The 24,734-nt window shown below is 40.9% G+C and overlaps 1 protein-coding gene across 2 annotated transcripts; it reads left to right on the top strand.

The window, feature by feature from the left end:
* The first annotated feature begins 11,885 nt into the window (after positions 1–11,885).
* Positions 11,886–24,429, top strand: GDAP1 (ganglioside induced differentiation associated protein 1). 2 transcript variants are annotated; one of them, XM_075415991.1, is made up of 6 exons: positions 11,886–12,180; positions 12,358–12,550; positions 14,367–14,540; positions 18,117–18,211; positions 18,666–18,780; positions 20,996–24,429. In XM_075415991.1, exons 1-6 carry the CDS (start codon positions 12,130–12,132, stop codon positions 21,373–21,375), a joined length of 1,008 nt encoding a protein of 335 aa, XP_075272106.1. In that variant the 5' UTR covers positions 11,886–12,129; the 3' UTR covers positions 21,376–24,429. The 2 variants fall into 2 exon arrangements, with proteins under 2 accessions (XP_075272106.1, XP_075272105.1); XM_075415990.1 differs by having other exon boundaries at positions 11,887–12,180; positions 20,993–24,429.
* The last annotated feature ends 305 nt before the right edge of the window (positions 24,430–24,734 follow it).

Raw genomic sequence — 24,734 nt, 5'->3', positions numbered from 1 at the left:
GTTTCCTGTTTTCTTAGTGATGCGCAAAGCATCTCTCCCTCTCTCCTGCCTGGATGTGTATTTTGTGGCTTTCCTTTGTTTTAAGTTGTGGGAATGTCATACCTTTGAGATCTTAATTCTTCTGATAATTTTCCTGTAAATTAGCTAATGAGTTAGATAGTTTTCATACATGCTGCTTTAATACCAAAGGAAAAAAAAAGTTCAGCAGCCTTACTCACCACCCACTGCCATTTTTCTCTGTTGAGAGCCACTTACATCTTCCCAGAGATCTAGGTCTTTTGCCATGCTTTAGGCCCCCTAATCACTGAAAATCCTCCTTCGTTAGTTAGTAATTTCATCACCAGTGATTACAGACCTTCACAGAGGTTTTGGTAAAGAGAATTTCTTCATCAGACAGGCGGTCCCAGCTCCGCAGTTTCGGTCTCCTGCAGCATGACTCTGGTGGAGGAGACCAGAGCTCTGTGGGTCACGCTGGGCCACCTCTGAAAGGGTGAGGGCACCTCGAGAAGGCACCCATCCCAGCTTTCGCAGGGATTGAGCCTCTCCAGCCACTCCCTGGACCTTGCAGTTCCTTTTGATCTGCCTTGATTTTATCTGGCAGATTTTATCAGACATAGGGATGAGGCCATATATCCGTCTGCGTTTATACCTAGTTCTGTCTTAACATGGGGTCTGTCTTGTGAATTTCTTTGTTTTTTTCTTATAAAAACTGAAGTGCCTTTTTTTCCCTTTAAAAGTAATAAATTAATGTTAAAATAGCAATTAGATATGATACTTCTAATTTCAAAAGGCGTGTTGATGGCCACAGCTATGAGCACGCACTCTGGTTACGCTGTGCTGGAGCAGAACAAACAGCTGTTGCATTTCACCAACGAACTGGTGTTGGTGGCTCTTACACCTTGGACAGTTGATTAACTTTATGTAAAAATCTTTTCTGTTCTTCTGAGTGAATCCTGAAATGGATTGAAAATCATTGTCATTATAAATATGAGTTATAGGTAAAACCTTGGTGGGGCTTTTTTTTGGTTGGTTGGTTAGGCATTTTTTTTGAGATGATAATGGAGAAAACAAGGCAAATGCTACCAGAGGTGCAAAAGCCGAGCTTTTTGCTCTTTGATGATGAATACAATTCAGATATTTTTATGCACAGTGTAGTCGCTTCTGAGAATTGTTTCTGTTAACAAAGTCCTCAATACAGGAGTTGAGCTTTAGAGGACACTACCACGGGGCTAAGCAGGCTGCGCTGTAAAGACCTTTAACAGAAAGCCACTCCCTCAATCTGCTTAAACTTTGGTGAGGATAATACGGCTTACTCTAACTGATTTTTGATAAAACAGTAAAAGACAAACAGATGCTTGTTATGCCTGAGTTGATAAATGCACCCTATTGAAAAGTTTCTTGCGCTTATCCAGGAATATTTGTTGTGGGGGGTAACAATTGCTGTCACCACAGCTAACATGCAAGTTAAACACCGAAACATATTTTGTGTTTAATTTTACATGAAAAAAATATAGCAAGGGCTAGTGCATCATAATCAGCCTAACCAATTAATTAAAACTCCCAGCTGGTATGAGATTTCATTTATTCTTGGTTTCCTTCTATTCTGTTGGCTTTTTTAAATGCTGGCAACATAATGTCACGATGTTTTTGTACGATAAAGAAGCCTTGTCACCGTGTGGATTACACTATTAGCACCTTCTGCATCCTGAAAACTGGCTTTCTTAACAAATACACTTAATGTAATATTGCATTGCTGCAAAATAATTTTCTATTTGTCCACTGAAATTTCAGCTTAAAATTGGATTCTGCTCTCTGGAAGGCATAACCACCAAATCACAATTTTGTATGGCTCACACTGATACTTGCAGGTGCAGCACAGTTTTTATGCTCTTCTTTTGGTGAAGTCACATGAATTTGTGTTTGCAGCTCTGCATGTGAAGGTGTTATGTATATCTGTGCTTCTGGCAAGTACACAATGGACATTGGATAAGTTATTATTTGCATTTTTTTCCTAAGGACAAACTGTATGATTGGGAGGGTTTTAACCCTTATTTTTGTTTAAAAGTAACATCTTTTTTTCTTTTTTAGTAGAAAATGCCTCATGCTAGATGTGGAGTCTAAGACAGGTTTCCTAATATTCTTTATTAAAGCATCATCCTTCAGTAACTGCAGTTGTCACAGTAAACAAAATCCTTTTTTGTAGAAGTTTATGATGTTGTTGTAATAGGTCCTTTCTGAAAAATTAGCCATTATTTGAGTTTTTGTAACCCAACTATACTGTGTGTTCAGAATGTAACAGTGAAATTTAATCTAAGTTTCATACAGAACATAAAAATATTCCTTCTCTGACAATGTCTGCTGTAATCACGGAATGTGTATCTTCCTAATAATACAATGTGTTTGAAAAACAATTATATGATGTTCTGTTTTGTCTGAGTGCATAATAAATGCAATGGACTTATAATCAACTCTATTCAGTTAGGCATGTATTTATCATTAAATCTTTCACTTGTAGGGATGTCTAAATCCAGCTGTGCTATAAAGTCCATAGTAGAGATCACCTTAGTTCATGTTTTAGTTTATTACTTTTAAGATTTGGCAATGTCATTAACCTGCACGATATTTGGGTATAATAGGTACAAAGTTTATTTCAGTTGATTTGAGAACTAAAATTAATTTTGAAATTCTCTTGTTTTGTATGACAACATTGCAAAATTTTTGTTAATTCACCCACAGCTAACTTTGTGGCATTTTTGTTTATACGAGGTTTTGTCATGAAAACAAAAATACAGTAGAGCTGGAGAACTGTGGTTCTGTGATATGGCATGCTAAAGTTAGTAGTAGGGGTATGCAGTTTCGTTTTCATGTGTGAAAGGATATGGGTTTGGTTTTGCGTAAGTTTCAGACTGCAATTTTTGTCTAACTAATGAAAATTTCAGTAAGATTTGATTTTTGACAGCTGGTTGCTCAGCATATTTTGAAGATTGAGCTCAATGAAATATTTAAAAAATGACAGCCACTTTTGAAAATCCATTATATAAGGATTTTCCTACCCCAAATTTCAGTATCCAGAAAGTAAATGAATTGGGTGTTATTAGTGCTGAAAATTTATTTGTTTAGGCTTAAGAGAAGAAAAAAATTGTGATCTTTTCTGTGCTATATGGTAACAGGGGCATGTTTCTAGATTTTTTTTTTTTTTGTTTAAATATTTTAATATTGGAAAAATTATAACATTTGAAGTGTGAAAACTGAGCATGCCATTTTAATCGGAAATTTTGTTGGGTGGGGTTTTTTTTCCTGCTCTCTATTACAAAGCATAGTACAGATCTTGGGCTAGGTTGAGTTTAATCAATCACCGGGAGTGCCTGGCTCATTTTGCTGGCTACTGAGCGAGTTTCAGTTTGTATACCTAAGCTACTTTCCTGATTTTGGAAGAGGTGATCCTATGTGCACGACTGCTTCAAGAAATGCAGTATTTTTCACAGTTTTTGGGGAGACACAACTGCTGTCCGCATTTGGAGGTGTTGTGCAAAGCCGGACCCACTGTGTTCCATCCAACCTGAGTTAAGATTTAATTTACGGGGACAAATAGACTTGTGCCTCCATACTAATTTGAATCATTTTATATAGTAATACTTTTCTTTGTCTTCTTATGGTTTAATTTTTTTAAATGTAACCTAAGTGTCTGATCTACCTAGACTACAAAAAGTTTAACATGATTATTGAAATAAGCATGTGTGTGTGTGTGCATGATGAAGTTGTTAAAATGGAAGTCTTCAATATGCAAGTAAGCTTGCCACCAGTAAATTTTGTTTTATTTCATCCTGTCATGCCTGGAGTGAGTGTTGAAAGACGAACAGGCAAGCGTTGCTCAGCCCGAGGGGAGAAGCACGTCATACAGCCCCCAGAATAGCATCGGCAGTAAATATGGTCATGCTGTTCTTCCCTGAGATAGACCCAGATCACATTCGTAGCATCAACCATGTCTACTGGTTACCAGGCGTTGGAGGCCTTTGATGAAACATTTACAGATGCAGCTGCAGTTTGGAGGGATCTTCTGCCGGCAGTGAAGAAGCTGACATCAAGAAAACGGAGGACACGGGATCACAAGCGGGGGAGTTCAAACAAAACGCAGTTTAGGGGGAATACAAATTTAATCACAGTATTAAAACACTATTCTAAGATGTGAACTGTGTTCTTGTTAGACTCCCTTTAATGTTGACTTGATTATGTTTTCCAGTGACTTAGAACCATGAAACCATGAAGCTTTTGTAGAGGAGGAAAGGTGGACTGAGAAAGATCTCTTTGTTCAACTGTCTTAGGTCATACGCAATGTCAAAACTGGAATGAATATGTATTATAAGGTGAAGTCAGAGAAATGCTGAGATTAAAAAGTTTTTTCCAGCTATTTTTTACTTTGTGCAATATATTGAAATAAAGTAAGATAGCCCTGAAGGTCTGTGGCAGTGGCCTATCTAGCATGTTAGAGGGAAAAATTTAATTATTCAAGGTCAAGAAAAAACCCTGTTAATTTCTTCATCTTGAAAAGATGGATTATCCCCTCTGGGCCAAAAGGATGTTCTCGCTTCCTTGTCCTTAAGCTCTGTTCGTATTGACTCTTCTATTAATATAGCTCCTATGTATTTTTAATGTTTGCATTTTGCTGTGAGGACTGTAACACACAAGTCAAATTCTGCCTTTGCATTCTGGCCCGTGGACTTGATAGGATACTACAGGAATCAAACAGAGGCGTTGAGTCTTCCTCCACCCCCCCCACCAGTTTTGCGTCTCTAAAATTTGTAAAGCTCACTTCAGCTTCTGCAGCTTCTCTCCTCTGGCTTTGCCTCCCCAACCGATGAATTAGCTAGGGTGTTAGTGGAAAGGGTTTGTTATTTCAGACACATACCATCACCTGCTGCGCTCGCTTCTCCCCTGCACTTGCACAGGGCACGGAGACAACTTCATGCTTTCATTTGTATCAGTTACACGCACAGGATTTAAATTCATCCCTTTCTCTGTGTAGCCCCTATTTTCTTTTTTTTTTTTGGTCAGATAACTTGGTAAATGCTAAATAGCAAGTATTACTGCCTTCAGCTGGCACTAATATGCTACATCTATTTTTCTCAAGAAAATCTCACTGAGCTAAATGTGACGAGGGAAATGTGTTTTCAGAGCAGTAGTTCTGGTATTTGTTCTCTATTTGTGAATGACGTTATGCAGTTGAGAAAAAATCATGCCAGCATGTTTCAGTTAGTGCCAAAAGAACACAGACAGTGATTCAGTGCCCAGATCTATTGCTGCCCAAAACTGTATCTTGTCCTATTTATACATTCACAAACAAGGGTCTTGCTTACAAGAGGAGTTAGGTGAATATTGTGTTCATGTGCTATTTGATAATGAATTTGTCCAGCTGTTTTACATTCTGCTGTTCTTTTATTTCAAGCATTGAAAATTTAAGATTGTAAGTGGCACAGATAGTTTCTAACAATCAAGTCAGTGAATCCCAGTTTCTTAAATTATTGTTGCTTGCGTTGGAGTTAATCTCTGTGGAAATACCTTGGTGCCACAAAATACCTTTGGCTGCAGAGCAAGAGAGTTGACTGTTTCTTGCTATTCAGTAGACCTAAACCATAAATATTGTTTATTTAACATTTGATCTATGTTTAAGAAAGAAGACTTATCTATAGACTAAAAGAATAATTTAAATTAAAGTAGCATCTCTCTGGATCAGGACTCAAATTAGGGGTTTATTACTTGGTGTCAACTAACAGTCCAATTCTTTAGGGCTTTTTCGTCAACACATGCCAAGGGGATGAAAAACAACAATTTTCAATCAGATACGGAGCAGCAGTTTTGTTAGTCTGAATAAAAACGGGAGAAGAAGTTTAAATCTACCTGAAGACCTAACAAAATAGTGTCCTGACGTCTGGCTGGAGAGGATGGAAGCCGTGTCACTGGAACTGCGAGCCTCCCTTTGTCAAGCACAGAAATGAGAGCTGGTGCTGGAAGTCACGCACACGGAGGGCCCCCCGCTGGGAAATAGCAGGAATAAAAATTCCAGTTGGCTAATACAGATGTCATGAGAAATGGAACTTAATGAAAATTTCTCCAGCTTTTGAAAATCACTAAATACAGTAAATTGATATATCATAGTTGACCACTATAGTTTCCTTTTTTTTTCCCGCCGCACTATAATTTGAAAAGACACTGCACTACTGGTGCATAATTTATGTGATGTAGATTGGGGGGAACAAAAAAAAATTGTTGCTCAGTAAGAGAAAATATTGTATGGATGCTTATGGCCCCTGTTTCTCCGCAAGCAACCCTGAGCCGGCCCCGATGATTTTTCTGCGGTGGTGTGGGGCCCACGGACGGCGCAGGGCAGCTCGTGCTTGGAGCAGGACAGCCGGCAGCCGTGTTGCTGTGCTGGCGCAGGGTGCTCTGGAACAGAGGGTGACCTAAGCTCGTGAAAGCACTTTTTCGGACTTCCATCGAGCACGGATGTCCGACTGTCTCATGAAGTGAGATTTCAAGGAGGCTGATTGAAATATTTTTCCAGTTACCATTTATATTTTAGTCCTGGCTTGCACAAAAGTTAATCAGCAAACAGCATGAATTAAGGCTGAAGAAATAAGAATTTCCTTATTTAAATGAGAACAACAGTTTTGTGTTGTAATGATTAATGTTGTTAAAAGTGATCACTCTGCCTCAGTGGCAGTTATTTTTTTACTTGTCAATGAAAATGTTTGGAAGTACGAGATAACCATTTAAAGTATTTTAAAACTATTTTTGTGAGCAGTTGGCTGAAAAAGATCAAATGTTTAGTTTAAACAAATTTACAAATTAACAAAGTTTTCACAACATTTTCAATAAAAAGTGTAACTAAGTTTACTAGAATTTTTTTTAAATGGGTAAATTTTGGGCTTTTTTCAGGGATGGCAAGAATCTGACTTCTATCATTTTTTCAGGAAAGATCTTTTAAAATTATTTTCCAGTCAAAGAAAATACTGCATGAGACTTCAAAGGACATTTTACAAAATTCTATTTGACCCCTTAGATTTCCTTAAGGCTTTCTGTGGTTGGTTGTCATCCCAGTTACTGGATCTTTATATTTTGCAGTGTGATCATGGTAGAATTTGTACAGGCCTAAGACCTGGTATATGACCCATCGGGGTCAGTACGAATCACCCCACTGACTTTGGTGGACTTTGTTTCAGCATCTAAATAATCTATTTTACTAGCTCAAAGTTGCACGCTCTGCTTTTAGCCACAGGCAACAGCTGGCAGATGCTGTGTTTTACATTCATTGTTTGTGCTGTGGTAATATGTGAATTTTAATGGACAGCCAAAACCCAATGTGCTAGACAGTGCTGTGAAAACATGTAACATGATGGCAATCTTTGTTCATCAAAATATCATCAATATTAGATTAAAACCAGTGTAAAAATCAACACTTGGATGTTGTGCACAGAGGTACAGAGCACAAGAGAACTTTTCAATAGAATTTTTACTTGTGCAAGTTACACATCTAAGATAATGTGAGGGAAGATAAGCATGTGAAATGATGGTACAGAATTGTTCCTAATAGCTCAGTAATGATCATGTTCCTTAGCATATGACACATATACACAGACACAACAAACATGGGTAAGTATATAAAAACATGGTTTAGATCTTTTGAATTTGGCTGACGTCAGATTTTATAATTTGAAGATGCTGTTTGTATAAAAAGCTTGAGGAGTGATACACTGGATGAAGCTGTAATGATAATACCTAGACTTTAAGGTTTATAGCTAAGAAATTGCCCTTTTTGCACCTTATGTAAATATATTAAATGTATTTATGTGCTTGATTAAAAAGCCTGATATTTCAGGAAAATTTATTGCAATCATCAAAACTGTTGAAATTTGTATAGCATTAGAAGAATGGATAGTTTTGTTACATCTCAAGAACTAGAAATGTATGCAATCACTACTATTTTGAAATAAGCTTACTATAAACCTACAAAGAATAATTTTATATAGAAAAAATAATTATTAAGCAATATTTCTGAAGTATTGATATAGGAATCTCCTGCATAGAACAAGTTGGACTACGGTGTTTAGGGAAAACTTTGGCAGAATTTTGTGGTGAAATCACTGAAGAAAACCTAGTATGATATGGTAAGTAACTGTGAAAGTAACTAAAGAAGTTCTATTAATAGGTGGATTTTGTTGGATGCAAAATGGTAACAGTAATTATATTTCTTGCGAATATGCATCAGCTATCTGGACTTACTTAGCTTGGCATCCCTCCATGGTTTTATACGCAGTTAAATTAGGGCACAGATAGTCTCAGCTGTGACTGTCGAGATGTAACTTCGCTCTCACTGTTCCTGCAGGGTTGCGTATCTAATCCATCAGTCATATTAAAGACAGTTCTTCTGTCAATATTAAATCTCACCTGTGTATCTGAATTCAATGCTGTGGCTTTTTTGACTCGTGTCATCTACAGTAGTGCACTGTCTGCAGCTGGGATTTAGCCTATAACTATTGATGACAGAAGGTCCGGAATAGAACCCATCTTACTTTCCCAACCAGTATTAACTCCTGCACCACTGTCATTTAGGCCAGTTCTGCACTTGGAACTGAACCAATGCATCTGGTAATGATGCATGCAGGGAATCCAGCTAGTTTTCAGCTATAATGGCTCTGGCTGCACAGAAAAAAGCAAAAGATTCCCCTCCCACCCCCAGAATCTAATCAAACCTGCTTTTCAATATGCACAAAAATTTGATTGGATAAGAAAGAAATTGTGATTTTTTACTGGCAGCAATAACTTTTATGACACATCTGGCCTAGACGTTTCCTGACAGTATCACGGAGTGAGTGGTGAAGTAAGGAAGAAAACAACCAGAATACTGATTTGCAGATCTTTGACCAAATTTATATATCAGCTTATTAAGTTGATTTTGGTACTGCTCATCTGTTCGTAATACCTGCGAATGTTATTGTCTTTCCATGATGTAAAAATATGTGCATAAAAAAAAACTTCTAGAGGAGTCTATACGTATATTTTTTGTAAACATGTACAGGATGCTAAAAAAGGCCCAAAAGAGCCCACGTAGAGAAACAGGGCAAGAATATCAGTGTGGTAGAAAAATGATCTATTGTGCAGTGCTAGCAGTTTGCTTGCAACGGCAACGTGCCATGCCGCCGCTCAGGTCTGCAGTTGCATGGCTTTGTTTCTTGCGCTGCTTTTGTATTCATGACATTTACAGATTAAAAAGCACCTTTACGGAGCCTAACTTTCATTTCAGTTGTGTCAAGCTCTGTGTAAATGCACGTGGAACAAGGTTTTCCAGGATGCTGTGAGCTTTTTCATAACCTGGCCCTTTTGCTCGCTTTTCTTCGTGTAGGAGAAGGTGGAGGGGCTTGGGAGCAAAGAGAGGTGGATGGATACGTGCTTGTCCAGAAGAAAAAGGCATCAGCCCCTTTTCTTCTCCAGCATCTCGGAGGGAGAAGGCACTTTGCATCGTATTTTTGGAAAAGGGAGGCCTCGCGTGGTCGGTCGGGAGAAGAGCTGCCGGGCCATTCTGGTGGTATTTCACTGCAATGCTGATAAAAAGATGAAAGGGAGAAGAAACACCCGAGTATAACTGCGGCTGCTCGGTTATTGAACAGGTCTGAAGTAGGAAATAGCTGTTCTCGCTGGTCCTTCTTCCCTTATTGTGTGAGAAGAGAGATTGCCTTTCTAGGCATCTAAAACAGATAACAGAACATAACTCAAACGCAGAAGACCACGCTTGATATTAAATCAATTAGTTGAACAAGAGAATTGAAATGCAGTAGTGGTCTGTCTGGTAACTGACAGAATGACAACATTTTGATTCAAAGGCAAAATTAAGAAAAAAACTCCAAAACCTGAATGAGTGTCTAGTGCATGTAAATTTAAAACAATAATGTCTGATGCTCAGCTCTTTGCCTTGAGATATTGGAAGATCTAGCTGCGAGGAATGGTACAGCAGCGCAGGCAGGGAGTTGTGAGAATACCCATGTGTCAGCGAGTCACTGGGTAAAGCCCTAGGGCACGAGAGGGTACTCCAGCACTCTTACCTTACGCATATATCTTGGAGGGAAATAACTCCAGTCATAAGCCATTTATGTCATTCCATTGACTGCATTCTTACCATCAATTCTAAGCATATTCTCTGACTTTTTGAAGAATTACAATTAAATTAAATTCCCAGAAATGTAGGATTTGCCATCAGTAACACACCGACTACTCTCAGCTGGGATTTGTGAGAAGCCTCTCATCGTGCCTGCCCTTCTGAGGAGATTATTTCTGTTTGTGACTCCAGCTGGGTGTAGCCTCTGGGGAAGGCACACGGCTGCCCTTGTGCCCGCTCAGGTGAACAGTGCGGGGCTGGAAGCTGGCTCTTTGCTTCTTCCCTTTTGACTTCTAAGATTTGTCCATTACCTTGTCTCTTTCAGTGACTTAAATCCATTCCCTTGCTTAACATTAGTCAAAATTTCCCTTAAAATCAAATGTACTTGTTCTTGGGACGTAGCTCTCGACATACTAGCTCCAAGTCTTCAGGACACCAATGGTGGGATTCATCTGGTATACAGAAATTGCATGTGGGAGTGGGTTGTCGGGTTCACCTGAAGTGGTCACCTTTATTGCGGATCAAGCAGTCCAGATGAAGAGAATATTCTGGACTGTGTAATCTCACCGTGGTTTTTAGTTTGCTTATCTCCCTGATGCAGCAGATAGTGTCCGATGGATGCACCATCAGCAGTCGCATTGATACCTGTGAACATAGCGAATGTAGCAGATGTAGCAGATGTAGATAAAAGTTACCATTTTAGGTCTCAGAATCATTGCACAACAGATTAATTGAAACCAAAGCAAGTCTTGGTTCTTTGTGAATAATGGGGAAGGTTGTAAAATAAGAGACTCCTGAATAATCCCACTTAGACAGCTTGGCCTTAGGAGAGCAGACGCGCAGAACTGTGAAGATAAGGGGGCTACAAGATGGCCATAAGACCGTAACGAAGCAACCTTGAAGGACATGGTAGACGTGATCTTAGAACCGAGTTTGCGCACAAGCAAAGGTCGACCAGCAGACACCGTGATGAAGAGTATGAGCCTTCATCTGGAGGCCCCCGATGACCACCCGGAGGCACCAACAGACATGTGTGAAGTACATTAACATATGCCAATGAGTTCTCAGAAAAATCATAAATATGATAAGCATTTCTGGGGAATGTAATCAATGTGTGTGTTAACACAGCACAAATACCTAGCAGTTGTGTCTTTTCGGCACGCACGTTTGGGCGGAGCTGACCGCTGTGCATCCGCTTTCTAAAACTCCAAACCTCAGTTTTAGAGAGTGAATTATTTTGCCGCTTTCCGGGAACAGAGTCTTCCAAACTATCCCCAGTGTGAGATACGGAGGAAGTATTTTCTGGTGATGGAAGGTAGCGTTCGTTATCAGCAGCTTTTCAGGACCCTACTTCACACAGGAAAAAAGCACCCTGCAAAACTGTCAAAATTTCTAATTTTGCCTAGAGAAAAAAATAGCAGTTGAGAAGCCTTGTCTCTTAAGGTTGAAAGAACGCCCCTGGAGGCAAAAGAAGTGCGTGTTATCCTAGAGCTTTATTTCCTCTTGCGGTAACGTTAAGTGCGCTTTGCAGCAGAGTGTTTACACCCATAGGGTCCAATTCAGGTTGTCTTCTGATAACATTTAGCATTTTTTTTTCCCAAGAGCGTGACGCCGGCGTCCCTGAAATTCACAGTGGAAGTACTTCTTCAGGGGGGGAAGAAAAAAAAACAAAATTATTAAAACCCAAGGGAAGTCCTGCCACGTGACCTTTCACCCGGCGCATCCCTCTTCCTGCGCCCGGCCGGGGATGCTGCGGGCGGTTTCCCCCGCGGAAGGGCCGCCCCCCGAGCTGCGCGGGGGCCGGCCGGCGGCAAGAGGCGGGGGGTCTCCCCCGCACCCCCCGCGCAGCTCCCGCTTTTGATTTCCGACGCGGGGCGGGCACGGCCCCCGCTGCGCGCCCGCGCAAGCCGGCAGCCCCTCCCGGCGCAGCGCAGCGCAGGGTATCGGGCCGCGCTGGGCCGCGCTGGGCCGCGCCGGCGGGCATGGCGTCGCTGGTGCTGTACCACTGGACGCAGTCCTTCTCCTCGCAGAAGGTGAGGGGGGCAGCAGGGGAGCGGGGCGGCGGCCGGGCCTCCGGGGCTGCCGGCAGCGCCTGCCTGCCTGCCTGCCTGCCCGCGGCGGTGCGGGGCGGGGAGCGGGGGGCCAGGCCGGGCCGGCTCCGCTGCCCGGGGAGCGCTTCCCCGGGGGTGACGGCAGTGATGGCATTGCAGGTGCGCTTGGCCATAGCCGAAAAATCCTTGAAGTGTGAAGAGCACGACGTAAACCTGCCGCTGAGCGAGCACAACGAGCCGTGGTTCATGCGCTTGAACTCCTCCGGGGAAGTCCCTGTCCTCATCCACGGGGAAAACATCATCTGTGAGGCGACGCAGATCATCGATTACCTCGAGGCAACGTTCGTGGATGGTAATCCCGTCGCCGTTTCGGTGTGACGTCCTTCCCCTCCTACCCGCAGCACGTGGCGGTGTTGGGGTCAGCTCCGTACCGCTGCCTGTTGGCTCCTGCACGGCCAGAAAACGTTTATAATCTTACAAGTAAACGGGCTCTCCTAGTAGTTGGTGGCATGGGGTAAAGGCCAGTGGTGTCCTGGGGTGCATTAAGAGGAGTGTGGCCAGCAGCTCGAGGGAGGTTCTCCTCCCCCTCTACACTGCCCTAGTGAGGCCCCATCTGGAGTACTCTGTCCAGTTCTGGGCTCCCCATTTCAAGAAAGATGAGGAACTACTGGAGACAGTCCAGCGGAGGGCTACGAGGATGATGAGGGGACTGGAGCATCTCTCCTACAAGGAGAGGCTGAGGGAGCTGGGCTTGTTCAGCCTGAAGAAGAGAAGGCTGAGAGGGGACCTAATAAATGTTTATAAATATCTCAAGGGTGGGTGTCAGGAGGATGGGGCCAGGCTCTTTTCAGTGGTGCCCAGTGACAGGACAAGGGGCAATGGGCACAAACTGAAGCACAGGAAGTTCCGTCTGAACATGAGGAAGAACTTCTTCCCTCTGAGGGTGATGGAGCACTGGAACAGGCTGCCCAGGGAGGTTGTGGAGTCTCCTTCTCTGGAGATATTCAAGACCCATCTGGACGCGGGTCTGTGCAGCCTGCTGTAGGTGACCCTGCTTTGGCAGGGGGGTTGGACTAGATGACCCACAGAGGTCCCTTCCAACCCCGAACATTCTGTGATTCTGTAAACTGCCAGCCTTGCAACACCTTTACAAGCATGTGTTAGGTAAAAACCTACCGCTGTCCTCTGTACGCCTCCAGCAAGGACGGAGAGGTCAGTAGTGGCAGCCCTGCGGTGGGACTGCCGCCCGAAATGGTGGGTTGAACATCATTCTGCTGTGCAGCTGCTGTTATTGGGCAGGTCCTGCTTCTCTGCAAGGAAAAAAAGATGGATGCTTAATTCCAGAATAATCTTGGGCGGGAAAAGGAGGTAGAGCGAGTAAATTATTTTTGGAGCCAAAATGGAGTGAAGAGGTAAAAAAGTAGAAAGAAAAAACTCTGAAGTGATCGCATGCAGGGTTGCGAAATTTTTTGGGTCTGTATTGCCAGAAAACAGACTCCCTCAACTTTTGAAGGAAATGCAGAGATAGTATTTTAGGTGTGAAGAGGCAGTGTTTTGTGTTTGAGGGGTTTAGCGCTGCAGTTTCTAAGGCATGAAGAGAACTTCATTGTTAGTTGAATATAATGTGTGTTTAATGCTGGCATTTTTATCAAATTGAGGAGTTGGGGCCCAGGCAGATCAAGTGCAGGGTGAAACTCCATGGTGGGCAGGAATACTTCTAACCATGCTTTGAGTATGATCCCTGTACTGTAATTTTTACAGCATTGCAGCAGTACTAATGTTTCAGGTGTAACAACTTCCTAGAACCTCAGCTGTGCCCTACTGTGAGAGGGCTAAAGGGTTGTGTGCCACGGTCGCCCATTCCTAGAAGTACAGAGTAGATGCTGAATCCAGTTTTCTGATTTGGAGGCCTCTTTAATACGTGTTTATGTGGGTTGCTGCATAGGAATTGGAACTATTCAAACGTTTTAAAATTAAGTATGTGTATATACATTTCTCTGAGCTGTGATAACACTGTTGAGTTATAGCAGGGAACAAGCAAAGCTTTCTTAACTGTGGCTGTGTCATCTCTGCTGGTTGGATGTAATCAAAGTAACTTTGGAAATAGTGCTTTTGGTCAATTACATGGTTCCTCTTTTCTCAACTCTTTTTTTAACTTTGTGTTGCAGAGGAAGTACCAAGATTAATGCCGGAAGAAGGGAGCATGTATTACCCAAGGGTGCAACACTATAGAGAGCTTCTAGACTCCTTGCCAATGGATGCCTACACGCACGGCTGCATCCTGCACCCCGAGTTAACAGTGGACTCCATGATTCCAGCCTATGCTACCAGCAGAATTCGTAGTATGTACTGGTATAGCTCTGGATGCCTATCAGTTAGTAGGATGTTGCATTACATTCATCTTGTGTCTTCAGTGTACCTTAAGCAGAATATATTGATCACAGATTTCCAGTTTTAGTTGCAGTCCTTGATAATTTGTGCATATACTTTTTATTGATTTTGTAGTCTGTTATGATTTGAAAATGGGAAAGAGGAAGTGTTGTTTCTGAGGTGTCTGTGGAATTTATTTTCCCAGTGACTGAAATGGGCTTCTTGTGCATAACACAAAATGGCAGCTGTGACAGCTGTGAGTATTTTATTTTCTGATCTTGCTGTTTATGCTTATTAAGCAGTTTCTGGGAACAGCTTTAATACTGCTCACATCAAACCACTACACTGCAGGATACCCATTTTTTTGTGACTGTAAAATTGTAGTAAGTTTACCTATTAAATTAAAGCAATTGCTTTCCTCTCAGAGTGGTGCAAACCTCAATGAAAGAGAATCTGTTTGTCTAATATATTATAAGAGAATCATTAGAGCCTTTTTTGTGTGAAGAATGTACTAGTGTCAACTTGGTGCCATGGGTAGGGAGGGAAAAAACAAGTGCGAAGAAGTAAGTAGCTTGGGTTCATCAGACAAACGGAAATTGTTAAAGCACAATGTCAGCCAAAATCCTGGGTGCAAATAACGCAAAAATGTAGAATCAGGATAAAGGATGAACCGATGGTCTGGTAGAATCAATGGTAAAATGCCCTTTGACTTCCTTGGGATTGGTGTTTTCCCTGATGGACTTTTATATACATACCACTTTCCCATGAAAAGTTATGTTAAGGGCAGAGGAAGTAACTGTAGATTATGTTGCCCAGTCCCCTTTATAAGAACCTCCTGAAATGAACTCCTGTTTCAAATCCAGTAATTTGCAGAAATACTTAGTTTAAACAACGTTCGGTGATATTTCGAAAAATCCTTGGCAAATAATCTTTCAGTTCTCATAGCTCTCTTTTTTCCCTTTTTTTTTTTTCCTGGGTTTGGACGCCAGAACTGGACAGCAAATTCTGTTCGCTTTGGTGTCAGATGGGGAGATAAATATTTAGTTCTTTATTCTTGTTTTTTTCGCTGTATGTATGTACAAGGACTCCAGCGTTACTTTCAGCACTACACTGGGAATCCTTGTTCAGCTGGTTGTGGATCATGACCTCAGTCTAGCTTTTCAGAACTGCTTGCAAACTTACACTGTTCTTACCAAGAAACATGGTCTGTAGCTTTTGCTTCTGTTTATGTTTTACGTTGGACTGTGTTGAAACATCGATTGCTTGCCGAGGCCCAGTTTATCAGCCAGTCCAGACCACTGGGTATCGGTGCCGTGCTTTTTCTTGATTTATGACCCTTCTAGTCTTTGTACCACAGTAAACTTTAATTGATGCTTTTATGTTTCTTTCTAAGTATTAAGAAAGAACTGAATAGTTCCAGGACAAGAATCAAATCCCGAGAACATGTCTGGATGACGATTCCCTGTTTACAGTTATGTTCTGAGATGTCTGATTTTTTTTTTTGTTCATGTCAGTGCTTTATATCGTGTCGATTTTTTTTTGCAGGATATTTTAGAATACTCGTAGAACAAGGTCAAATACTGCAGAGACTGAAATGTAATGCAACTATCCTATTACCAAATTCATAACATCATAAATTACGATACTGTGTTAGTTTGAGAAGTTCTGTTTCCAACAAACTGTGTTATCCTCCTCCTTAACATTTTTGGCAAGTCAGTTCACTTATTAGCCACACTGTTATGTTGTCAAAAGTGAAGTCAGGCAGTTAATTTTGCTTATAGTTGCACGAGTTATCCTTTATAAAACATCAGTGCAGAATTAGTTTTCTTTCTGTCTGCTGGAAACTTCTTGAGCATTGCAAAATATTTAGAAGTAGGTGTTGCTGGTCCAGCGATCAATGGTTATTTAAAAATAAATTCTTTATGAAAAGTGTCTGTAGAGTTTTAGAATGGGTGATTTCAGCAAGAGTAATGAACATTCTGTTTTTTTTTACTGAAGTAACGTGAATTATTCTCTTATATCAGCATACTGTCTCTTTTTAATTTTTTGTTTCCCCAAATGCAGGTGCAAACTGTTTATTGAACAATCGTACTTTACTCGTAGGCATTATGGATAGTTTTTCTATTTTCACATGGTGATATTCAGTGCTTTCATTACGGTTCACTTTACAATGTTGTGTTGTGTTCTGCTGATGGTATATATTCTTCCCCTCTAGCTTCTAGTTGGTGTAAATTGTCAGTTTACACACACACGTTCATATTGGTAGAGCTAAAATTACCACTTGTCTACATTGGGACGTTTTCTTATCTTTTTATACTTAAAGCACAGCCTGCTTTCTTGATTTGAGGCTTTTTTTTAATAGCTCATGGATATTCCTAAACAACTCCTTTGCTTGTTTAGAATTCTCCTGAATGGTTTAGTTTCCAGCTTTGAAAAGCTGATATTTTTCAGAGTGCTAGATATAAGGCGGCACCAGCCAGTTATGTACTGTGTTTATGCATACCAAATCCAATTAAGTAATTAATTGTATGTGGAAGATTTTTGTTGTGTGATTACATCCTTCAATTTCTTCATCTGCTATTTTGAAAGACAGCTTTCACAGTAATGTCAGGTTGAAACAAAGAACATATAAAACAGTGAGTTTATTATTCTCTAGCAAGAATGTTTTGTCAGTTTATAAGATTTAATTGGAAGTAATCTTAATTATCAAGTACAAGAGAGAGGTGATTCATGCCCTATAATTGTTCTTTTGTTCTCAGTTTATTACTAGAATTATGTATTTTTAGATGATAACTTATTATTCACTATTTTTTGATATTCTAGGTTTGTAAGTACGGCATTTTCAAGCAAACCCCCATTTTAAGGAGAGAAAAGGCTATACACGTGGAGTAGAAATCAGTAAAATTATCTTAAATTTTTCATGTCATTCCTTCTTTAAGTCATGTTTTTCTAGAACATCCATATACTCCGTAATGAACGTTTCCAAAAGGGATCACAGGTTTTTGGTGTCACGTTTTAGCTGACTAAAACCACCTTGATTCCATACTATGTGACATTTAGGCTTTTGCTGTGGAGTTATGCATGTGACCTACAGTGACCGACAGAAAATCTCAGTATGGGGCTATCTGCACTTTCACAGCATGAAAAGTGTTAGGAATCCGGAAACTAAGGTACAAAACCATCAGAGACCTGAGATATTTGTAGTAGAATTTCATGGATTTAGCACAGTTTTTGGCACCAAAATGGTTTTATTTGAATAAGAAAAACATATTAACAAGAGTTGCTCATTCTTGCTTGGCAGATCATCACTTTAGAGAGTTCATTGCAAACTGATGAGCAGAAAGATGGGGTGGAGTCAATTTCTGCAGCAGTTAAGTTTACTAAAACATGGTGATTTTGAATCCCCGCTTGGTGGTGATGCTGTATTGAAGTACCGCTTCACATTTCTTTGGTGTGGTATTCGTATGCAAGCTATTGATCAGTTCCTGTGGATTGCATTATAGGTATGTTTGGATATCTAATGTTATTCCTTTGTTTTTTTGTATCAGGCCAAATAAGTAACACAGAATCAGAGTTGAAGAAACTTGCGGAAGAAAATCCAGATCTTCAAGATGCCTATATAGCAAAACAGAAGCGCCTTAAAGTAAGAAAACTTTTTGTATTCCCCGCCCTTTATTATAAGCTTGTTAGTGTCAGATTTATTCTGTCCTGATGCAAACATTTGTTTCACCTGTCATTACCAGTAATGTCATGCAGTGGTTTAACCCTACAAGGCATGAAGCAGTCTGTCCCCCAGATCAGCGACACACTTCAAGTGTGTGCTGAGGTGTTGGACTGGTGCCACTGACTCCAAAGGTAAGTGCATATCAGTGCTGGTGTTGGGCTGTTGAGCACCCTGCAGGGTGAGGTAAACCTCAATACCTAGCATCTCTCATGCTTTTCTTCTGTGATCTGAATTGTCACCAGTATCCAGCTGACTATGTGGAGAAGATAACCACATTTTATGAATAAACACTGTAGTATCTAAGTAAAAGTTTCTCTAATATATGTGTAAATTCTGTACAATGATTAAAACACTAACCTGTATATATATTTAGTCTAAACTGCTGGATCATGATAATATAAAATACCTAAAGAAAATACTGGATGAACTGGAAAAAGTTTTGGATCAGGTTGAGACTGAATTGCAGCGGCGAAATGAGGAAACACCAGGTAAGGCGTTATTCATGTTAAATCCTGTTGATGCTTATGTTGGGGGAGACTGAGTGAACTTGTTGACAGAACCATTACGGGACTGGTTTTAATGTGTCCGATTCGATACTTTCAGCATATACTGATCAAACATCACAGAAGGGATCAAAACCATTTTAAATACTAGTTTAGTTTACTGATGCTGTCAGTGAGTTCTCACTGTCTGATGAGAGTGCTCGATCACATTTTCAACATAGCAAGTATAATTATCTGCACAGTTTTGCAGTTTTTTATCAACAAAATACGAAAAACCTTAACTACAGAATGTTATTCTTGATGTTGTAGTTGTAGGCCTCAGTTCACTGTAATGATCATGACCTTAATGTTTAACACAGCTTTGTTACAATCTTGTTTAAATACTGTGCTGATACTTGTGGTAAACGAAGAATTAGCAATCTGGATAAGTGCTCTAACGGTTAAGTAAGCCCCCTCCTCCACCCTCTTGGAAAGCAGTGGTGTTTACCTGCCATCCGCCCACATGAAAGTTGAATTTTGTTTAAATGGGATTAGTCTTCTGCTTATTCAGTGTCTGGTCTAATAGGCCAGTGGTTCTAATAGGAATCCTACCTCTGACTTCGCTGGGAGCTGCATGAAGCACCAGTCAGTATCAACTGCATCTGCCTAGATCAATAACTCTTTGCATTTGGATCTATAATTAACAGTTGTAATAGTCATCGGTTACTATCAAGACAGTAGATTTGAACCAGCGATTGAAAATCTGCGTTAAATTTTCTACTGACTCAACAGTTGAAGAGTCACAGAAAATGTTTTAACTCACAAAGGATGGTAGGATTTTGTTCAGCAAACGAAGTCTGTCACTATTTCTAGCGGCCCCTTTGCTTTCTCTGCTGAATAGCCTTTCCAAGAAGTCAACTAATACAATATTGAAGAGCTTATGAAAACCACCAGGATCCCAGGATTTCATAAAACGTACGGCTATTAGCTGCCTCTTGGAATTTTGTCTGGGGTATTCACATTTTTGAGGGTTGTGAACAGTGCTTCTCCAGGTCCTGGTCAACCTCTGAGCTTCTGCTTTTCTTGCTGCTGCTCAAGTTTCTAATTCACTTACTGCTGCTGCCACTGCAGGCATCTTGCTTTCACACAGGTTAGCTTCTTTGCTCTTCCTTTCCATCATCTTGCTTACTTAATGCCCTGGGTGCATCCCCGGGTATCCTTTCAGCAACACAGGATACACTCGTTCTCTGTAGAGGCCTTTCTTCCAGACCTGGATAACTGATCGAAAAGGACTGGTACCAGCATTGTGCCAAACTGTTGTTTTCCTCTGGTGGCAAATGAGTTGAAAGGGACATTGCAGAATTTCTCTGTTTCCACAGAGGTGCTGCTGAACATTCACGCCAGTGGTTTTGCATGCCTGTTGTGGAGGAAGAACTGCAAAATGTTGCAAGTGAGGAGGGCACGGCATAGTCCCGTTTGAGATCTAGGCTACAGCAGAGTACTCATGCTGGCAGCTATGCTAACTACTAAATTTCGTCTCCTGGGTTTCAGAAGCTCTCAGTGCAGTCAGTACGGGTCAGCCCTTTCAAGTGATGGTGCTTCAGATCGCTGAAGTTAGAGGTGTGATGCTGCCTGGCAGAGCCTGCTCTGAGCCATCCCAGGAAGATCTACATCTTGCCTTTGACTGGAGAGGGAGCCTGGGGTCTCCATCTCTGCTCCTGACTAATGGTGGGCAGTGTGACTATCCATTGCTTCTCAGACTTCTCAGTGTAAAAACCCCATGGTTTGGTGTCTAGGAGGCACGAAGGAAGGACGGGTAGACCAGCTGTCTGCTCGCTGAGCTGGTGTGTTTGGTGCAGGACAGTTGTCTGATCCATTTCTTTTTGACTTTAAAATCTCCAGCAAATTAGCTGTTCTTGAGTGAATGCCATACAGCTGAGTGACACAGGTAAGACGATAAATTCTTCAGGCAAGTGGTAGCTTTTCAGTAGAAGCTAAACTGCCTTCTTCCTTTCCACTCGTTTAATTTAATCCAGATTTGAGAAATGTATTTGAGTAAAATAAGTGTTTACTGTGGGTTATAATTTATGAACCTGAAATGTGGCTCTTTTTTTTCTTAACAAATACAGGCCATGCTGCTGAGCTTAAGACTTTGCAACATAATATAATATAGTATAATATAATATAGTATAATTTTTTATCTTTCACTTCTGCTTAGAAGATGAAAATCAGCCTTGGCTCTGTGGTGATTTCTTCAGTCTGGCAGATGTATCACTTGCCGTCACATTGCATCGCCTGAAGTTTCTCGGATTAGCAAGAAGAAACTGGGGAAATGGAAAGCGGCCCAACTTGGAAGCCTATTATGAGCGTGTCCTGAAGAGAAAAGCATTTTCCAAAGTTTTAGGACACGTCAACAACATATTAATCTCGGCTGTTCTGCCAACGGCGTTCCGCGTGGCCAAGAAAAGGGCGCCCAGGGTTCTGGGCACCTCCCTGCTAGTCAGCGTGCTGGCGGGAGTGGGTTACCTTGCTTTCTTGTGTCTTCGTAAGAGGTTTGCCAGCGTGATATTATCAATTAGAACCAGACAAAGTTATTTTTAGACCCACCTGTCCCTGGTGGTGACTGGAGGGCATCTCTACTGCCCAGGAATATATACCCAGTAAAATATAAACATAGAAGAAAGGTTATGTCTGTGAATTAGAACATTGTCACACAGTAATCGTCTCCTGCTGTTGTATAATTGGAATAGCAATACCGAGATATTTGTGGAAAATATAAGTTGGGGGGACAAGAAAGGAAAGAAGAGACTTTCTTTTCAGGTGAGGACCTATAAGGGCTGTGACAGTGCTTTTGTTAAAGCGATTATTGTCTCCTTTACCCAGTAGCTGACCTAATTATAATGCTTTTATTTAATAGATATGCAGTGATGTGACAGCTTTTCACTGTGGGTGAAATGCATCACTGTGCAGAAACCAGCATTGTTGAAAGAGTGAAAATAGCACTTACTTTAAATGCTCAGATTAAGGTTTAAGTGGAACATAGTCTCTGTGCCTGTCATGTGTGGGAGTGGGTGTCTCTGTACTGATTAATGTCAGTTGATTTGCAGTTGGACCTTTAGGAGTGTGTTAATAGTAGCCTTGTGGAGCCACTTTTGTCGCTGTATGTTCGTGCAGTGTGGGAGGAAACTTGAAACAGGTATGAGCATCAGTGATTTGCAAGCCAGGAGTGAAATTCTCCACAGGCATCAGTGTTCAACAAATGCTAGACTTCTGCTGAAATACAAATGGGAGTGAAAAACCTGACACTTGTCTTTTGAAAGCCTTTTGGGTAGCCTTTGGCCCAGCCAGGTACACAGCTCAGCCACAAGCCCTGGCTGGGTCGAACCAAACTATGTCGGTGCACATTTCCTGGTTTCATTGCGGTGACTTGGTACACTAGTTTCCATATTAGTGTCCCATGTACACTTTGTTGCTTCCACTCTGAGCACGGACTGTTTTTTGCGCGTTACCTGGCTATGTTAGCAATTGCATGTGCCTCTATGAAATGTTTGCCCACAACATGCCACAGCCAACTAAGAAATGTATGCAGAACAATGCATTTTCTGAAAGTAATTTAAGATAGTTCACTGTCTTTCAGTCTGGTTAGGTAGCCTAGATGTAAAGTGAAACTAATTTAGCAATCTGTTTACTTATGGAGAGATGTCAGATTGGTGCTGAGTGAAAAATATAGGTCAGTTTGGAGACAAATGATTTGTACTTCAGATTTTTTGCAAAGCTGCACTCTTGTAGCATGTAGGAAAGTTGTAGAAAAACACTTTGATTACTTCCCACTACTCAGCAGACGCTGAGAGTTTTATTAGATTTGAACTGAGCTCCTGTTCCAATCAGAAACGCACATTTACCTGAAGGCAGTCTTTGAATCATTTTGCAACAAGAAAGCAATTGGGAAGGGCTGAAAATTCTCATGACGGTTTATTAAGGTTTTTGTATTCTGGATGAATGTCTGAAAGCCTCAGAGTTTTGTTTACAAGCTATGGATAACTGCAACAAGCAAAACATAACTTTAAATGTTTGCGTATCAACAACCAGTGCTAACAGTTCTAAGTACATTTTAGATCCAGTGCTGGTGGCTGTGGTCTCTCTGCACAATTGCTTTTGAGCACCAAGAAGATCCACTCTCACGTTTGCTGGAGAGAACTGAGGCAGTTTCTGTCTGGGCAGTCTTGCCATCTAGCAGGTACGAAAATGGATAAAATTGTTGCATACTCCTGCTTATAATTTAATATTGTGTTAGTTGTCTAGGAAAAGAAGACCTAATCTCATTGCTCCTTTTCAGTAGTAAGAAATATCTTACCAAGGAAACAATGCTTTTTTTAATTTGTCGAAAAAACAGTTTTATATTAATTCTATTTCATGACCCAGTTGTTCCCAAGAACTTGTTGAATTACATGTGCTCTATTTAGAAAAGCTTTATTATCTCTAGAGTATGTTTAATCCAACAATATTATTAATACGCTGGCAGGTTTAACTGAGTTTGTGGTTTGTATATTGCAGTTCATCTGCCTTTACTTGTAACCAACAAACTCTGGTCAGTTGATAAACACAGGGTAAGGCCTGTAACTTAATGCTTTCCTGGCATGTATTTCTGTCAGGCCATCTGTAAAATATAATCTGATCAAGTCATGGTAAAGTGCAATATATATGACTTAGCTTTCTTTAGAATTAATTTATATTTTACTTTTTTCTTCCTCTTTTTTTTAACGCATTCGTTCTAGATAAGAACTCATAAGTTCCCAGAGGTGTTCACACTCACAGCCCTGTGGGCTGTGATACAGGCTAATTATTGACAAAGCGGTTTTACTTCAGTAAAACCAAAACCTCCGCGATCTCTGCGCTCCAGCTACCGCTCGCTGCCTGCCCGGGGCTGCAGGTGCTGGTGGGGAGGGCTGGAGTCACCACCAGATGTCAGTGGTCCTCCAGGGCTGTGCTTGGGCTTTTCACAAGCAAAATGTTTGTGATCTCGGCGTAAGATGGATGTGAGCATCCTCATCAGACTAGCAGTCTCTCAAGAGCTTGTGAAACAGTTGCTTTGGTCTGTTATAGGTTGGTTCTCCGGTACCTGTCATTTATGCTTGTGTGTGGTTTCTACACTGGATAAATAAGAGGGCAAAGTTGAAATAGTATTTCACATTAAAATGAATGTCACTGAACAGCAGTTAAACTTGTCATATGCAGGAATGAACATGGATAAAACTTCTGCTGTGGAAAAGTTTGGATCCTTAGTGTAATTCATGTCGGTTCAACTATATGATAGTCTACTTACTTTCACTGCCCAGAAGTACTCTGTGCAACATCGATTTCTGTACAGGTGGCAGCAAAAGGCTTATGTATGATTAAATTTCTCAAAATAGGATGAGATTTAGAAGCACATATGCTGTATATGGCTCTTTGTGCAGGATAGCTTTTGTGTCTGGTACTTGTAAAGTTTATTTTCAGCCTGGCTTATTTTCTCTGATGCCTCTGGGCACTACTGAGATTGGAAACACAAGCAATCTTCTGGTTTTCGTTTACTATTTGCTCTCATATCACGCATCAGATATATTTCATGTTGTATCTTTGTGTGTGGGACCTGCACAATAAATGTCAATTCTAAGACCACTTTCTAGACTGGTTTATGTCTTCTGTGTCAGTGAAACAAAGCACATTTGAGGATGTCACAGTATTGCTGTAAGGAGTCTGATGCTGTTCGAGGAGAGAAGCCTCTGGTATTTCTGTTTAGAAGGTGTTCAACAGATTGTCTTGCATCTATCTGGAAACTACAGTTACAGTGATAGTTTTCTTTGGCTGGCTGAGCTGTATATGCATGAGGCTCGACAGAAGCCATTTAATAGTGTTAAAAACCCATTTAAAGAAGGAGGGCAAGCCGTTTTTGTATTTTCAGTTAATCTATACCAAAAAAC

Source organism: Opisthocomus hoazin, chromosome 3, assembly GCF_030867145.1.
Source record: "Opisthocomus hoazin isolate bOpiHoa1 chromosome 3, bOpiHoa1.hap1, whole genome shotgun sequence".
NCBI classification, from domain to species: domain Eukaryota; kingdom Metazoa; phylum Chordata; class Aves; order Opisthocomiformes; family Opisthocomidae; genus Opisthocomus; species Opisthocomus hoazin.
The sequence above is the reverse complement of the archived record's forward strand: the minus strand, read 5'-3'. Positions and strand labels throughout refer to the sequence as shown.

Bases quoted from the DNA above. Each gene is read 5' to 3' on its own strand.
- GDAP1 (XM_075415990.1), top strand. From the start codon at position 12,130: ATGGCGTCGCTGGTGCTGTACCACTGGACGCAGTCCTTCTCCTCGCAG. The intron at 14,541-18,116 runs GTATGTACTGGT...TTTTTGTATCAG, and splicing joins TGCTACCAGCAGAATTCGTA to GCCAAATAAGTAACACAGAA. The intron at 18,781-20,992 runs GTAAGGCGTTAT...ACTTCTGCTTAG, and splicing joins GCGAAATGAGGAAACACCAG to AAGATGAAAATCAGCCTTGG.